The sequence below is a fragment of the Squalius cephalus genome (genome assembly GCF_949319135.1).
Source record: "Squalius cephalus genome assembly, chromosome: 21".
NCBI classification, from domain to species: domain Eukaryota; kingdom Metazoa; phylum Chordata; class Actinopteri; order Cypriniformes; family Leuciscidae; genus Squalius; species Squalius cephalus.
Genome location: NC_137142.1, coordinates 14,895,555 through 14,914,770, shown reverse-complemented (window position 1 = coordinate 14,914,770; position 19,216 = coordinate 14,895,555). Strand labels below are relative to the sequence as shown.

The following is a 19,216-nucleotide window of genomic DNA, read 5'->3' as shown; positions in this document are numbered from 1 at the left end:
ATAAGGCAGCAACATAATATGTGAAAAAAATGAAGGGTTTTGAATACTTTCGCAAGTCACTGTATATACAGTATACACACACACACAAAAATCGTTCAAATGTCTGGGGTGAAAGTCTCTTAGCTCACCAGGCCTTTATTTGAAAAGTAAACCAGTAATATTGTGAAATATTTTTGAACAAGTAATTTATTCCGTAATGGCAAAGCTATTTATAACCTTTACGTCTTCATGACCCTTCAGAAATCATTCTAATATGCCGATCTGGTGCTTAAGAAACATTGTTATCGTATTATTGAACCTTATTATCAATGTTGAAATCAGTTGTGCTTACAGTTTTTTCCAATTGCTAACACACAATTTTGCAAACTAGGATGGTTTTATCAAAATACTTAACACAATTCACAAAACCACACACCCAAACTGCAAAATAACTAATATATCCTACAAAATGAAGCACTGCAACTAAAACTACATATAGCATTATCAAAATCAAACTTTTGCACGAAATGGCACACATATTACCAGATTTTTGTCTAACCAACTACACACTGTTGGGCTTAATGAAAAGCACTCTCATCTTTAGTATGCTTTGCCATAATACTAAAATAGTTCAAATTGTAGAAAATTCTTCAGATTGTTCACATGCACAGAAATATTTGCAGATACACACATGCTGTTGAAACATTTTTTTTTTTTTTTTACTTTTCACCAAACAAGTCAGTGCAACATATGCACAGCAGATATATTTATATTGGACTGAACAAAAATATGCTCACAAAAAACAGTAAACTGAAAAAGATTGTAGTGTTAACAATTAACCATTGAGGTGTTTGGCCAGGTGGCACATGTATTGGCCAATTAGCTCATGTAGTGTCATTTTGAATGGCAGTGACTTTATGTCAGATTGTTGTGTCTTATGCAGAGAACCGTGTTCAGTGTGCATTTAAAAAGTGCCATTTTGAATTGCCATTGGTTTTGCTCTGTGTCAATTTAAATAATTGTGCTGTGCATGTCATTTTAGTGTTAGCAATTGGAAAGAACTAAGTTTTTGTGGGAATATTTTTTTTAAGGGTTCTTGGATAAATAGAAAGTACAAAAATATTTTGTAACTTTATACATGCCACTATTGATCAATGTGTCCTTGCTGAATAAAAGTATTACCTTTTAGAAAAAAACCTTTGAACAGTGGTGTACGCACACATGCATGCACACACACACAGCATATATGAAAATACAGTATGCAGAATATCCAGATAATATACTAAATTTGCCAAAGTGTGTTTATTTGACCCTGGTATCATACTCTTAGAAAGACACTGTTGCTAATACGGTTCACAGAGGTCATCCTGCATTCAGTTATATAAAGATGCTTATTTGACCAATGGGTATTATGTAAGGCAGTCAAGAGACTAAAAACCAAGAACATTTGTCTGTGTTTGGTTAGAATGGAAGTGAACCAGAGGTCAATGCTACAAAGCAACAGAAAGACGAAAAACCATTAAAAATATAATGTTCTGAAAATCCAGCTAAACACATCTCCTGACGCACACGTCTCCCAGCAGATATAATACTGACCATTTCGGCTGCAACTAAAGTGAGCTTCTGGAAGAAAACATGTATGAATAATTTAACATGGTAAGTGTTCTCCATGTCTGTTTAAATAAGGGTGCATCCAGAGAAGCAGACAAAAAGAGTCTCTGACTTCCAGTTTGCTTTCAGTGTAACCAGTCATTTGATAGTATTAATAAAGCAATGAAAACCCAGATATTTTAACAGTACTGACCAAAGACAGCATTTTAAATTCAAAGATCTGTAAACGCGACATGAGGCCACGGCTCACCGGAGACCCAAAATGGAGAGGCCGGTCCTCCAAACGTGCTGGATTGCCTGTTTAGTGGGCCAAGCACTCGATTATACACTTGGGCGGGCGTGACACACTCAGTAAAAGAGTTTAGTGCTCAGCTCGACAGCGAGGTGAATGATGTCGCTTTACGGGAATGAAATGAACGGCTGATGTACAGCTGTTCGCTCCTGCCCTCCACATGCTCTAGCCGTTACCCGGTGGAGGTGGGGAGAATCTGTCTCAAAGTCAAAGGATTACAACCGTTAAAGCCATGAATCACTGTCAGAACTCAACACTAGTAAGGAGACTTACAACAGGAAGCCAGGTACTTTGAATGCACACATTAGGCCCATATCCACAGTCATATAAGTTTTCTGAAAGTTTAAATGGATGAGAGAGAAAATGGATGAGGACATCTGAGGTGAAATACAGTTTTGTGAGATGACAACAGAGAGAGAAATGACTCTGAGCAGAAGCAAATGCAAGGAAAGCGGGGATATGTTTAAGTACCATCTGTTGAGAAAAACTAGCCTGCTAACGTCAGCTGCTGGCTTGGAGAAAAAGCCTATTCTTTGTCAACATGCTCCCTTCACTCGCCTCAGCTAACTGGGATTACCATTAGGACATCTTCCAGGACAATTATCTGCCTCACATGAGTGCAGCTAGTTTTACCCTTTTAAAATAAACGTGGACTGTTATTTCGATCTCGAAGAAGGGGCTGAGTACTGTGCATGTGACTTTGCAAATGAAAATAAAAGCAGCTGCCTTTCAAACTAAAAATGAATGATTACGTACAAGACATCTAACCAGCATATCAAAAGAAGCCCATGTGATCAAAGAGAATACTCCACTGATTTGTTTACAGGAAACCTGGAGGAGAAAAATGAAAGAAAGGACAGTCATCACCACAGAAAAAGACCATTCACACACAAACCAAATGTCGAGTCTGGACTGCTCAATGCCTCATCACAAAGGTCAGTGATGGGGCTAATGCCCCAAGTTGGTTATATATAAAAGTCAATATTCACAGAGCGCTTCAGTGAAACAGACTTTTCCGAGATGAGTTTAGAACGAGAAATAAGGACGCCACTATATACAAGCCTGCATGTTTAAACTAGAACACCTATATAAAACAACAGCAACATCAAGAGCTGAATCTACTTCACGTTCTGATATGTCTTAAATTATTATCTTAAAAAAATAAAAGAGAAGTATTCAGTGTTAAACAATATGTTTTTTAAACGAGGAGTACTTTTATTAGCATCTCAGCGAGTCGGTTATGCGATGATGCGCTATGAAACTATTGCGGGGCAAATAAATTGTAATATTCATTTATTAATAAAAATAGCCTAATAAGGATGATAGTAATAATCATCATCATCATCATCATCACTTAGATCATCGCTTGGGGATTGAGATCATCATTGGGGGTCCTGTCGCTGGGCCTGTGATGGGCACAGACTCAATTTTTAGCTTCAGACTTTGATTCCATCCAGTCGGAGATTATCAAACATGATATTATGCAACGATTTTAGAACACATTGTTTTCATTCGTCATGCATCTGCTAGCATCGAAGCACATGCAAGTTTGTTGTGTTTAGAATGACTTGAGTCTGAAAGTGTGTGTCATTGTAGAATGACAAGTTTTTCTCTCTAACCATTTACAAAGTCGTATGATGCCTAGAGTTTTGAAATCTGTTCCAATTTTAAAAGTTGTGTAGTGTATTCCAGCCTTCCCCCAGGGGCGGCAGTGGCGGCAGTGGCTCAGTGGCTCATGTAGGTTGTCTACAAACTGGAAGGTTGGTGGTTCAATCCCCGGTTCCACCTGACCAAGTGTCGAGGTGTCCATGAAGCAAGACACCTAACCCCAGCTGCTCCCGACGAGCTAGGTGGCGCCTTGCATGACTGACACCGCCGTCGGTGTGTGAATGGGTGAATCTAAGGCAATATGTAAAGCGCTTTGGTGGCCATGGGTCTGTTGAAAGCGCTATATAAATGCAGTCCATTTACCATTTACTTTATTCATTATTCCAAACAAAAGTCCTCCATGTATTGTAATATTATTTTCTGTTTATACAGTATATAAGGAATGAATCAGGTTTGTACACAACAAGGGTAAATGGCACCTTATCTCAGTGTTTGGAAGTGATTAGGTTTAAATTCAGAGCCAGTTCTCTGTAGTCCTTTAGGAAAACCGTTCCACGGCTGTCAGACAGAGTCCCTGAACACGCGCTGAGTGTCTGTGCTCGAGTTGCTGTGGTCAAGCACGCCATCAGCTGAGCCAAAGGCACTTTTAACACTGACATTTACATGGATTTGTAATAAATATCTCATCAGATGAAACTTAAAAAAAATTAAATAAATCGCTTTAGTGGTCATGTGTTGTGTTTTTACGCTTCAAATCCCAGACTACAGAAGAGAAGCACATTGTCATTGTGATCATACAGACATTTGCAAAATTATTATATTGTACCAAAATAAATTTTAGTACCACAATACTTTTTAGCACCAGTACACCATGATACTAAAAATGCACTTCAAATGCTACGTTACTATACATCTTTACTATACAGAAATCGCTTTTGAATGAGTGCTCGCTTTTCACTTTCGCTTTTGAGTTTGCGTACTCATGTGTACTCTGTGTAGGCATATTCAGTTAATAATTGTAGGATCTGTTGTAGGAACACCGACTACCGCAGCAAGCCTAGGGTCAACCTTAAATTACAAAAGATTTGCCACCTAGGTTGACAGATGCTGAATGGAAATGCATTGAGAATCATTTCATCAGATCATGACTAACGGAATCTAACAAAATCGTGACAAGCTTAAAGATTCCCACCCTAATCAAAACATGCTTTTAACATAGAAAAGTAAATATAAAACTCAAAAATGGTGCAATTGTAAACTATTGGTTGTAGGCAACACAAAAACGCTGCCTGTGGTTTAACAAAAAGCACATTCACACATCACTCCCGTCCCTGCAATCAAGCCTCTGATTACCGCTATTTAAAACTCAAGTGAGCATCTTCATAGCATCCGCATATCATTGACAATATTTACAAACTCTGCGCCCTGGCAAAAGCACAAAATTTAGTAGAAAATTGCATGTATGCCAAATATTGAAAGCTTAAGAGATGCTTGTGAAAGAATGCTGATTGATGAGTATGACATCTGCACGTACAGTGAGGAACTCCTCCGGTCACGTTGTCTACCACTCACCAGTCCTTTATTGAGAAACATCCAATTACAGTCATTTTCATCTGAATATTGTTTTAACAGACACTTTGAAAACACTACTCGCAGAATGTAGCCATTGAAAGTTGAGATGGTTCTACCTCCAATAGAGTTTCAAAAAAGAAAGAAGTGAAATCATACCTGAGACAGGTTCCTCCATTGCGGCAGGGTTGATGCTGGCAGACCGTGGCGTCACAGTTGAGAATATTTTGGCCTCTGATTGCTTCCCTCACCACATGCAGCTCTTTGGAGCCCATCTGCAGTTCACGTATGCAGCCGATGAATCCAGAGACATTCCCACTGTTGTGGTGCAGCTCTGAGAGGGATGGAACGCCACCAAGAAACGTGGGGCCGAACACCACCTGAGTGTTGGGAGGAAGAATCGAGACATGTGTTAACAATAATGATGATTTTATCTAGCTCAAGATAATCATGTTAGATTAGCCTGTGCTCTAAAGTGCTCTGTAAATAAATTCAAAGTAGCAAATAAAACAAAGATTACTGAAGTATGTAGTAAAATACTATTTCAGTCTTGAAATTTTAACATTCAATTGAATGGATTATCGTTTCTTTGTAATTATTTGTGAATTTTACTAGCAATTTCTGAGAAAAAAGTAACCAAACACCACTTTTTTTTTTTAGTGTACAATATTGTTCAAAACCTCTCAAAACACTTTATGAAAGAAGTCTCTTATGCTCAACCAGGCTGAATTTAATTGATCAAAAATAAAGTAAAATGTGATATCAAATGTTTACGATTTAAAATAAATGTTTTTATTTTAACATATTATAAAATGTAGAAGAAAAAAACTAATACAGACATTTTAATTTCCTATTGCATTTTTTTGCTTAATTTTTCCTATCCTTAGGCCTATATTGCTTTCAAACAACATTTCAAACTGTCTATGTATTTAAACTACACAAGGACTATATAACCTTCAGACATAAAACTAACCTTAAACTTTTAAACTAGGCTTTTCAAATACAACATTCAAAGTTTGCCAATTTTACAGTCTTTTTTATGTTTATGAAGCTCTATAAATGGATTTGTGAAGCCATTATATTCTGATTAAGATGTATAGTCTGTTGAAAAAGGTTCTCATCAATTAGGAAGCAAAAATGAACCAATTATTTAACGTGAATAATCAAACTTCTTATTTTTTGAAGAAATATTATTACACCAGCTCTCAGAAAGACTGAGGTGTCTTCTTTACAAAAATAATGGCATAATAACCAACATGACTGCACATAAACTAACTGTCTGTCTATTCATCCATTCTCTATCCATCCGTCCGACTATCCATCCGTCCATCCAGCCAGCCATCCATCCATCCATCCATCCATCCATTCATCCATCCATCCAGCCATCCATCAATCCTTAATTAAAAAAAACTATATTGCAATAACAAAGTGGTAAAAATGACAGTAGAATGGTTAAAGTAAATCAGATAATTCATAGATAAAATATAGACTGATACAGTCATTCAAATGATTGAATGTGTAGAAGCAGGTTTACCTCTGACACATGCTCATCCATGTATTTCTGCTGCCGATTAGCAGTTCCATTATCAACAGCTATTTCAATGATACAGAGCCGACCATTGTCACGAGATGGCAATGCATATCTAAAAGAGAGAGACAGAGAGGAGGGAATACAGATCAAGAATGAGAGAGTAAGACAGAAACGGGCCATGGGAGGAAGGAAGGAAAATCTCATTAGATCATGCAGCATTCACAGTAAATCCATTTAAGCATAAAAACTACACAAATTGGTGAGGGGAGTTCTGGGCTACTACTAGGCCACTCTACGGAAATCTCAAACTCCTTCATACGTAGTAAAAATATTCATCTTCCAGGCTTGTGTTCTGTTTACTCATTTACTACTCAAGCAATATATCTTCTCAATCATCTCAAAATGTCAAAAGACAGCTCCTCCCTGCTCACGGGCTGAAAAATAATCCATTTCAGGAACCTAACGCAACAGTAAAAGGTGCTGAGTGTCTCAGCAATCTCCCCCACAAAGCTTTCAACTGTGGCTTGACGTAATCCAACAGTTATTCTGTAAAAAACAATATCCTAACTGAAAAATACATGTAATTAGCAAAAGGCATGGATTTTCTCATTGTCCAATCAGTTCTTTCAGGCACATGAAAAACTTGAGACTTGCTTATTCAAGCATCAGCTTTTGATTTCAGTACATGTTGGGTTCAGGGCGAGAGGGGGAGAAAAGTCCCCTCTCCTTTAATGACCAGATGCGAGCAATCAGGGCGATTGCCCTCATGCTAATTTGAAACCGCCTTGCAGGACACCTCCCTGAAGGCAATCAAAGCCCTACAACTTCAGGTAGCACTAATTACAACACTGGGGAAGTTCTGAGAGTCGCTTTGCATACAGATTGACAAATTAATGCCCGATTGGGACTACGAGAAGGAAATTCAATGTGACTGACAGCCCGGCACCGAACCAGTATTTCTGATGAATCCTGAACATAAGGACATGAGCTGATTTGATTGTTTGCCAAGGCTCCTGCAATGACTTTAATATTCTGGTATTAGTCCAAGTAGCGGGATGTTATGAAGTACTAATTATTTTAATCATGGCTTGATAACCACTTTAGGTGCATTGGACAGCTGTTTGCATTTATAGAGACTTCTCATCAGGTTCAATGTGTCCTATATGATATGTTGATTCCAGCATTGGTAGCAAATACAGGCGAATGCAGGAACATTTGATTATTTTAAAGAAGCTATATTATGCCCCTTTACAATTTCTTGATTTTGTTTTGGGGTCTACTAGAATGTAAAAAAATACAAAAAAAACCCCAAAAGCTGCGTTTCCCAAAAGCATCGCAAGCCCATGTTGATCGTATAGACCATTGGTGGCAATGATTATACGATCAACTTATAGGCTTACAATGCTTTTGGGAAATGCAGCCCTGTTTATTTCCTGTCTCTGTGAAGCCCCTCCTTCTGAAAAGCTCAGTGTGCTCTGATTGGTCCAGTGTGATATGATTGGTCAGCCGCTTTGAGTGTGTTTGGTAAAAAAAAAAAAAACGAACACTTTTTTTTTGCGTTTGCTTTGGGTGGGAATTTTTTAAATGAGGAATATTGTGATGAGTACCTTTCCGGAAGAAAAACCAAGACTACTGATATAGAGAATAACTCCCTTTGGAGTGACTTTGTGCTTTGTAACTTTGCAGACCTTTTTCATGCTCAAACAGCAACATTATAAACTAAAGATAGTTGAAAATGTAAAAAAAGAATAAAAGGTTCTCTTTAAATTAATCTCAGTTTGGTTAAAGGGGCAGTTTTCACACAAAAATGACATAGCTGTCATTACTTAACCTCATGTTGCTCCAAATCTATATGACCTTCTTAACACAAAAGTTATATATCATCCATACAACAGAAGACATAACATTGGCTCAACCAAAAAGTGTGAGACTGGGGGTGGGACAATCTTTTTAACCAAACGATCGCGTGTTATTTTCAAGCAATATTGTGGGCAATTTTGTTTAAACTAAACTGTTTCCCAGCTCACTGTTACTGCTTTCTTCTCTAGACACAGCAGTTAAATGGCACCCACTGAGATCTACAGGGGTTTGTCCATTCAAAGTGAACCACACGCAAGAAAGAGAGAGAGAGAAAGAGAGAGAGAGAGAGAGAGAGAGAGAGAGAGAGAGAGAGAAAGAGAAAGAGAAAGAGAGAACAGTTTTCACAAAGACTCACACTGCATTTATGCAGGACAATACAAATATGATGTTAAAAAAATATTTAAATGTCACTTTATAAAGTGCGGCAGATGACACAATCTTAAATAGCTACATGCTACCAAATGGCAAAGACAGCTAATATTTCTCTAGGCTCATATTAAAAAGATCTAAAGGAACATCTAGTGCAGTGCTGTGGCTGAGCATGTCTGTGATGATCTAACTGGGCGCTGGTGTCATTCTTTCTGATGAGCTCTTGTGGACACGTGGATACAGTCCTGAGGGAACAGAATGAGCACACTGGTTATTTACAGAGAGAGAAAGGGCACAATTCCGTCATGTGGGAGTCTCAGTCAGATCTTATTATCAGTTTACTTTAATGGAAAACGTTTATTTCTCAAAAAGCACAAAGTATATACACTACCGTTCAAAAGTTTTGGGTTGGCAAGATTTTTGATCTGTCATTAATTACTCACCCTCATGACGTTCCAAACCCGTTCGGACCACAAATGAAGCTATTTTTGATGAAATCTGAGAGATTTCTGTCCCTCCATAAACAGCTACGCAACTGACACTTTGACAAAAAAACTGACCGTATACTTTTGAACAGCAGTGTATCCAAATAAACAATATGTTACAAAATACATGTTTTGTTCTCTCTACTGCTAAGAAAACATAAATATTATTATATATAATTATATATATACTTTTTTTTTTTTTTTAAATAAATACTATCTAAAATTATATATATACACATTTGTGATTTTTTTTTGCTTTTTACCAAAAAAAAAAAAAATTAAATTACTTTTCTGGGGAGATGCTATTAATGACTCATTTTGCACTCAGGGGCATATGCGAATTGTAACACGGAACAAAAAAACAAACAGAACAAGGAAAACACACAAGACCAGGGGCAAACAAATTACATACCACCGGCGATTAGAAATAGCAAGTAGCAAATCAAAGTATTTTGATATGTTCTGTCCAAATTTCCTTGTGGGGGTCATTTTAAAAACCATGAACAAACTTATTAGAACTGGACAGAAATACATTTAGCATGAAATTACATGAATAAACTGTGAATCTTGAAATGAGAGATCATAATTCAATGTGACCAGGGCTGTCTTTCTCAAGTTGATCGTACAACGGTTGCCACCAATGGTCTCTAAATTCAACTTAGGCTTACAATGCTTTTGGGAAACGCAGCGCAGGGCAATCAAAACTGAGAGGAAATTTTGAATTTCTGAGTGTACCAGCAATGTACACTAGCACAGCATAGTCCTTTTTTGCATGTGTGTATCCCAGCCTGAGACCAGCCGTGTGTCAGGCATAAAAATAAGCCTCATCAAAATTTTATAACCCAAAATAAACACCATTTTCTTCCTGTTGTCATTTATTTACTCTGTTAAATGACAGTTAAATCAAAATTGACCACCACAATGATAGGGTGTGGTGGGTGGTTGTCACGCAGTTGCTAAGGTGTTGTTCTATATGGTTTTTGTCATGTTACCATTTGTTTACTATGTTGCTAGTTCCTCCACCTATAGAGTGCAAGTAAAAACTCCATTCATTTTCTCCATAAGGAATTTTGAATGCTAACTTGTAAACCTTTAAAGACAGCCTTACTGTGAGCTACGAGGTTGATAATCAATGGTATTTGCTTCTGTTGAAGACGTCAACACGCATTATTTTATTGTTTTTTAAATAATCGTGTTTAACACTGGTGAAAAACTACATTGCCCATGATGCTTTACAGAAAATTACACCAATCAGAGAGTTGAAAAAAGCAACACGCGCCAAAAGATCTTGCTAGCTCCGCTAGCAAAATATAATATATTATATTATTTATACATATCAACATTTGAAAATGGGAGTTTTATATTTCTCCATCGTTTAATTATTTAATTCGACTATGCTGTTCGCAATGCGTCATGGGAATTATAGTTCTTTCCCTCACGTACACAGTCTTGTACATTTGTATTTTTGTCTGATTTTCAAATACTTTTTTGTTTCAAATCAATGTTTGTGGAGTTGTGATTGTCCTCTGATTGGTTTAGTTAATGACTTCTAACTCTTTAACGAAGACTTTTAAAAAAATCCCTATGGGAAAAATGAATGGAAAAAATACTTTCGGAACCAGCGCTGCTAAAAAAAGGGGTGCCACTGTTGCACTCTATACTCCTAAAAAACCTTATTTTTTAAAAAAAGATGTGGTTTCTTTTTATCTTTATATTCTATTAAAATGATTGGCTCACAGGGTTTACATTGACTCAATCAGACATGATGCAACATCATGCCATCACACAAGTGCTGCCGTTCAACAACTATGAAATCTAAGAGCTGAATATAATTGCAGTTCATGCTACAGTTCACTAATGGATGCTGGAAGACGTGGAGCATCGCAGAGCCTCTATTGCTCCAACTACAAAATATGTATGAAGTACTGGCAACAGATGGCAGTAAAACATCATGAAGCTGCAGCCCTGCAGCCATACACACACACACACACACACACACACACACACACACACACACACACACATATATATATATATATATATATATATATATATATATATATATATATATATATACACAGTGCTGTTTTTTTATTAGTGGACATGAAAACAAAGCTAGAAATAAGAAAGGACTTTTAGTTCATGCCACATTGCAAGTCCAACAGGAACAGCAATAACAACAAGCGACTATTTGATGGTAGATAATCTCAGCACCATCAACCCAATTCTCTGTTGGCCCACAGATAATGTACAGATAAATATATGTTTATGCTGATTAAGCGCTATTAAACAGGTTCTTGCATTCATTCATGCATCCACTTCGACTAGTTTTTCCTGCTCCTCATCTGAATGAGAGCCAATAAGAGTCACAATTGCTGCCACTCATTGATAATTTTTTTTTCACATTCTCCAAAACGTATCAATAGCTCAAACGGACTGTGTCATCATAAGCAACCTAAGATGAATGTAAAATTGAAGAGCTTTGTTCCCACATGCATTCTTTTTGAGAGCCACGCTGACACGTCAAAGGCCGGTGGCAGATAACACGCTTCCCTTGATCACCCCTACCGAGGGAGCCGATAAAGACAGGCGCAGTCCCTCAGACTCACTCAACCAGCTGCACTGACTTTCCTGCATTAAAGTGTCAACACAATTTTTTGCATAACAAGCTCACTCGAATGGCTTCAGTTATTTTGGGCAGCCTGTGTTCTTAGTCATGTCTCCAGCTGATCTTCCAGACCCAAATTACAGGCGCGCCCTACGGCTTTGAGACGCTGCTCCAGAAGAGGAGTCTGACTACTTTCCTGATTAAAAATAACAATGCTTACAGCCTGCCAGACACAAATATTACTCTCAGAAAGCTGGTATATGTTCAAAGCATGCATGAAAGAAACATTTGAAGAACAGCTGTAGTGAAAATTTGGTGATTATAGTGAGAAGACTTTAAAAATCTCCAGTCGTTCCAATGCTCAATAGTGCCTGCGAAATGGACTTCATTTGTCATTTGGGCATGTTAAATGGTAAATGTACATATATACATATACACAATATCTCACGAAAGTGAGTACACCCCTCACATTTCAGCAAACATTTTAGTATATCTTCTCAAGGGACAACACTATAGAAATGAAACTTTGATTTTAGAGTACTCAATGTGCTGCTTGTATAGCAGTATATATTTACTGTCCTCTGAAAATAACTCAACATACAGCCATTATTGTCAAAATAGCTGGCAACAAAAGATATACTAAAATGTTTGCTAAAATGTGAGGGGTGTACTACAACGCGTTGTTCGCTCTGAATAAAATCAAGTCAATAGTGTGCGGTAGAGTGTTCTTATTATTGTCATTCAAGTTCGTTCCTGCAATCTACCTGCACCTAATCAGGCTGTGCATGGAACCTGGGTTAAATTGGTATTGGTATATATATATAGGCTACATATATATGAATGGATGGATGAAGTGGACTCCTACAGATAGATGTGTAGGAAGCAGCGTACACTTGTAGGGACAACATGAATTGAAGCGCAGCCCATCTCTTCAGGAAAATGGAGCAAAAATGACTCATCTTGCACTACAAAAACAAAACAAAAATCCCTCTAAAATGTCCTTCCTCCTGATGCCACCTGAAACTGTTGAGCAAGTTTCACAGCAGCATTTTTTTAAATTTATTTTTTAGGAATGAGCTCCTCCAAATGTTCTGTTTGAGCATACGTTATTGCCTTGTTGTTGACGTATTTCATATTCAGAATAATTTTATGGTCTTAAATAACATAAACAAAGTAAAAACCAAATTCAACAACTGGGGTGACAAAATATACAGCACCAACATGGGGTCTCAGCAGTTGCTGGAAAATAAATAGGAAAAGAAGCAAAAATATCTGCAGATCTAATGCATTGATCCACAGAGCAGCCGCATTAAGATTTTTTCCAAGAAAAACCAGCAGTAGTTCCCCAGGAATAAATGGCATACATTTAATAAAATGTGCTAGGGAATGAAAAGTTCATAATAAAGGACAGGACACAATGCTGTGCAATGCAGCCGCTCACACTTGTTGACCTTTGGCTTTGTGTTAACAAGAAATGACTCACACAGCAGACTTGGTTGAACGACAATCGCAGCAGAAGAATCTGCCAATATATGCAGACATACATACACAGGCAACAGACTAGGAGGAACTCGCAGGGTAAACAATAAGTCACCACCGCAAGCTTTTAACCAAATGTAACCTGTCTGCTGCGCAGACCAGTACTACAGCAGATTGAAGCAAACACAACATTGAAAAGCCTCCAGCAAAATATATGCAAGATCAACAGACCACATTAAACGGATAACCTTACATGCAGTGTACAGAGCATGTCGACTGCTAATAGTATGTGTTCAGAAAAAGCCGACAGCAATGTATACTGCTTATTTGCTGTATAGCTATTCAAAACAAGACAAAAAAGCCAAAGAAAGACTCCAGCAGGCAGAGACAAGAAGAGGAGGGCCGAACTGCTCAGAAACAGCACAGTCAAACTGTGTTCACAAAGTATGAATTAATAAGATCAACGTATGAATAAAAGATTGTTCTTCAAGTGAATTGAATACATCAAACATTCACAACAGAATGTTATTCCCAGAAATGGGAGAGAGGGAGAATGAGGTGTAAGTTTCAGGCTTCTTTAAAACTCAGATGCGAGCTTTGATGTCTGAAATCTAGATCAGCAGTTTAGGAAGACTGATCAAAAACTTTGGACTAAAGAATTCTTCCATCTTTTCTTGAAGCGAGGAAGCGGTGGTATATTGCGCAGTCGAGTCGACTCATCCACTTGTCACTTGATGTGAATTTATGTGAGCTGAGTAAGATCAGATAAGATAGAAATGTATTGATCCCTGAGGGGAAATTTGCTTGTCACAGTGGCACAGTGTCACGCAGAACACAACTGTGCATCATGGGCCAGTAAACACAAAAGGGCAAGATAGAACAGAACAAAATGAACACCATAATAGAGTGAATCACTTGCAATACCTCTAAAATTAAAACAGGCACACATAATAAACACCATACAGTCTGTAAGCTGCACACAAGTGGCTAACAGAAGTTATTTGTAATCGATAGCTCCAAGTGAAGATGCTGTTATAAATATAGGCAACATTTATTATCCACTGGAATGTTTTTTTTTACTACACTGTTATATGGCTGGTATCAAATAGGCTACATGCATAAAGTATGTACAGTGAGGCACATACAGTACATACTCTTACTACTTGGCATTATGTAGTATACAGTGCTCTGTACACTAGAGTTCCTGCATGAATGTAATACTGGACGAACTACTGCATTTGACGAAATGGTTCAAGTTAGAGCAGAGCTCACTGCGTGGGATTCTGTATCCAACAAAGCAATGCTCTCAACTTGACCTTCCGTTTGCATTGTGATAAATGAACCACAAGTAAATCCAAGAGCAATTTGAACTTTTTTTGATTTTAAACTGTACTTTTATACAGGGTTGAGTAAAATCTTTTTATTATTTACAGACACACACACACACACACACACACACACACACACACACACACACACACACACACACACACACACACACACACACACACACACACACACACACACACACACAGTGGTTTCATTTTTTTATGGGGAATTTTCATAGACATTAAGGGTTTTATACTGTACAAACTGTATATTCTATCCACTTACAATAAAACTACCCCTAAACCTACCCATCACAGAAAACTTTCTGCATTTTTACATTTTCAAAAAACATCACTTATATCACCATATGATGTATAAGCTGTTTTTCTCAAAAATGTTCCCACAGGGACAAGGAACAAGCCATGTTGTTTATGCAGCCTGATAGGCTACTTTTCCCTCAAATAATAAATGATTTCATTTGAATTTTTAATTTTGCCATTCAGCATAACAACAGCATCATTTTTTTTTCCAAATATTTTAATCATTTTATAAAAAAAACATAAACATTCTGGCAAATTATGTTTTTATTCCATCATGGTTCATGAATAGACGGTTAATTTAATAAATATTGTGACAGTTATACATTTAACTAACATTTCTAATTGTGGGATTTCAAACACTGATTAGTAGTATTATCTAATGTTTAAAGAATTACCACATGTTTGTGGGTATTTCAAACTGAAAAGAAGAAAAATGCATTATTTAAAGCGGTTACATAAATCATCGTTCCAATTTCTTTCCAATGTAAGTCAAATCATATTCAGCAGTTGAACTGTAAAAGGCATGCTAAATTTAATTTTATTGCTGCTGGTGCTTTGTACCATCCAGCTTGATGATAAATGAATAAGTAATCCATAAGTAATGGTGCAACTTGACATGTTTCCATTAACTGAGACAATTGACAAGGTTTTCAATCATTCTTCAACAGCTGCTATAATTCTGTCGGCCTCATCTATAAACATTGACATCTCAAGTGCTGAAGAACATTTGCCAAACAGATCGTTGACACAGACCTAAGCATCTCAAACTCCCTGTACTGCTCTTCAGTTCTTCTGGTATATCATCAGTGGCCAATGATTCACATTACTTTCTCCAGATCCTGATTTTTCAAGTGACCCTTTACACTGAGGTAATGCAAAACATTAGGCCACCATCATTAGGCCACAACAGGTTTAAGATAATAAAAAGGATAATCTGAGAACAAGTCACAGGGAGGACTTGTTCGTATATGATTGTGGAGCATTTCATTTAAAAATACATGGAGTTAACCCTCCTTTGCGTTACACTTGATGTTAACACGGCTGCAGGGATTTTCTCCCATTCAGACACAAGAGTCAGTCAGCATTCCGATTCATCCCAAAGGTGGTTCAGGTCTGGGCTTTATGCAGGCCAGCCAGGATTTTCCACACCAGACTAAGTAAATCATTTCTAGATGCACCTCAGGTGATTGTAAAGCTGAAACAAAATGGCTCATGCTTGTCTATGAGATTGCACAGCTGTATGATTGATTTTCTGCACAGATGTATCAAGAATAGCCAAACCCATTAATTATAACTGGATGTCTATGTACTTTTGGCCATGAATGCACATGCATAGCCCCAAAACTCATGCACAGCACACCACACACATAAAAACGCCAACTCATTTACGGTAATTAAAAAGAATAATTAAGTCACGTGACATTCAGACTCTCTCCTCTAATGAAAGGTACCACGCTTCTTCCAGCTGCATTAAGATTCTGCTGAAGTGCCACATGGCTGACCTTGATCCAGTACCATGCAACGCGTGATCTCATCAGATCTTCACGGCTCAAGCAGACCCAGAGAGATGACCTCAGAAATCAAGAGGCGGAATTATTGATATCGACAATGCCAGGTTTATTCTCACCGTCTGACAGGAGGAGGAGATTAGACTCTCACGTCAGTGCTCGGAGGTCAGGAACAGGGTACATACTGTATATGGACATGAAGATATATCAGGATATTATGATTATCATCAACCAAAAGATCAAGACATTAGGCTTTGTATATAGGAGTAAATATAGCTAAAACATTACTGTGTGCAGCAACTTCAATTACAGTAATGTGTTAATCTTTTAATCTGCATATTGATTCTAAGTGTATTTTTTGATACTTTGTGGAATTTGTCAATTTCACATACAGTATGCACACAAAGAAATCTATACAACAGGGTGAATTTTATTTTCTAATATTTTTTCTACAATTTCCTTTTATTTTATTTTTCAATTGAGAATGCAAAAGACTTTTGCTTTAAAAAGGTGAATCTCTCCCATTGTCTTCAGCATCAGTTGTTGGCACACCATGGTGCATGTGCATTTGTTTGCAATGATGTCTTTAACTTGCTGTTTTCTTAATGTTATTTAAATGGCAATATGCACTCCTTTTAAAAGATTTTAGTTGCTGGTGCATATTGGCCAATTCAAGACACTCACTGCTTCAGACACCATGCTGTGTCAATTGCTGCTCAAGTTTTTCATTTTTTATCCTGTCGAACTTGCAGTTCTACATTGCTGCTTTTCAAGGAGACACACACACACACACAGACGAGGAAAGACATTTATTTTCAACCCTCATTCTGACCCTCTGCCTGAAATGATCTGTTTTTTCGGGATGGCTCCTTTAAAGGCTTGTCAGTAAACAGCCACTGTTATGATTGGCTAACGCCATTGCATAGAAAACATTATCAACGCCCCCTCGATATTGTATGTAAGTGTTTAAAAAAAATGATCCATATAAAACTGTAATTTACAGACAAAACATTATGAAATCATTTACTTACGGTTTGTGATGCTGCTGCTTTCAGATTCAATAAAGTTAACTGCTTCATCTTTCAACAAAAGTTTCTCTTTCTCAAACTCTCCATTACACTGTGCCTCGCTGAAAAAACAACATTCTCTGAACAAACATATAATTCCCAGACGCATTCTGGGATGCCATTAAACCATCCACTTGTTTTTGCCGCTGGGATGCTTATGAAGTCAGTATAGAGATGCAAATGAGCTGATTAAACTGGACGCGTCAAAGCGAACTTTCTTTCACTCTTCCATTTGTCCTGTTGTCGACAGACTCAAGCGCGTGGAGTATGTCAGAAACTTCTGTATACTGTATGCAGTGTAGACAGCGTCAGTAATTATAATGGGTTCTATTTGCTTTTGACGTGACGCTCTCATCCGGTGTAAGCAAATGTGAGCAGTTAAGCTACTGAATGCCAGTGGGCGGGGCCCATGGTGGGATGATGAACTATTCGTCATGTCATATGCAAAAATATTTACCTGTGTGACGTCACAGATCCCGCAATATCAAAACGAGCTTATTTAAATAAAAAAATACAATTTTTATAATGAGGTTTTAAGCTATGAAACTTGTGGGATGCTTTAAAGGGGTGGTTCAGGATTTTGGACATCGGACCTCATTTCCAAGTTAGCCTGGGCAGGGCCGGAGTGGGGCCACTTTTCAGCCCGGGAGTTTCAGGCCCAAGACCGGCCCACTTTTTCCATGGTGGAATTCCAAATTAGCGCTTTTTCCAAATTGGATAAATGAAGCAACAGTTCAGCTCTTACTATTGTGTAGTTTGTATTAATACCATGGTTCAACAAATAATGTAAAGGTTAAATAATAATTCACTTAGACTTTATAAGAAGCAATTGCGACTTTATTTCACGCAATTCTGACTTTATATCTCGCAATTCTGACTTTATAAGAAGCAATTGCGACTTTATTTCACGCAATTCTGACTTTATATCTTGCAATTCTGAGAAATAAAGTCAGAATTGCAAGATGTAAACTCGCAATTGTGAGATAAAAAGTCGCAATTATCTTTTAAAATGTTTTAATCTGTGGCGGAAACAAGCTTCCATACCTCCTGGCCTCTTCCTCCCATCCATTCTCCCTGACGCGTACCGTTACGGTAGGGCCGGCCCAGCTATCGGTATAGGCGCCGGCGGTGCCGCGGCCGCGGTAGCCTACCTGAGAAAACGTTTTGAAAAGACGGGCTATGGACCCAGCCAACTCTATAGGAGGGGAGTGGAGAACTCCCTCACATGGTACAACCCATGCAGAGGCTGCGCGCTGCGGTGTCAGCATGCGGAACGTGTGTAGCCTACTGTAACTAACGTGACAAATATAAAAAAAATAAATAAATACAAAAAAATTCTCGACCGGCCCAAAAGTGAAGCGGCCCACCGGGAATTCTCCCGATTCTCCCGATTACCCACCCCGGGCCTGAGCCTGGGTGTTATTTATCAGTGGAGACAGTTTTCAAAAATGTTCACCCAGTCCTTCCAGTTGCATAGTTTGCCGGTGCTAGGCTAGCGCGAGTCAACGGTAACTGCTAGCCTGCCATTAAAACAGTTTTACCCACTCCACAGTACACCAAAAGCAAATAAATTTTAACGCCAGACTATCTATGTAAATGTC

General features: G+C 37.9%; 1 protein-coding gene across 1 annotated transcript in view; it reads right to left on the bottom strand.

The window, feature by feature from the left end:
* Positions 1 to 19,216, bottom strand: part of eys (eyes shut homolog) — a 250,415-nt gene that overhangs the window by 19,445 nt on the left and 211,754 nt on the right. Inside the window, exons 38-39 of the mRNA XM_079856231.1 lie at positions 6,594 to 6,702; positions 5,219 to 5,439 (exon numbers count right to left, since the gene is read on the bottom strand). Coding sequence (XP_079712357.1) covers positions 5,219 to 5,439; positions 6,594 to 6,702 — 330 coding nt within the window. The remainder of the gene's footprint in view (positions 1 to 5,218; positions 5,440 to 6,593; positions 6,703 to 19,216) is intronic.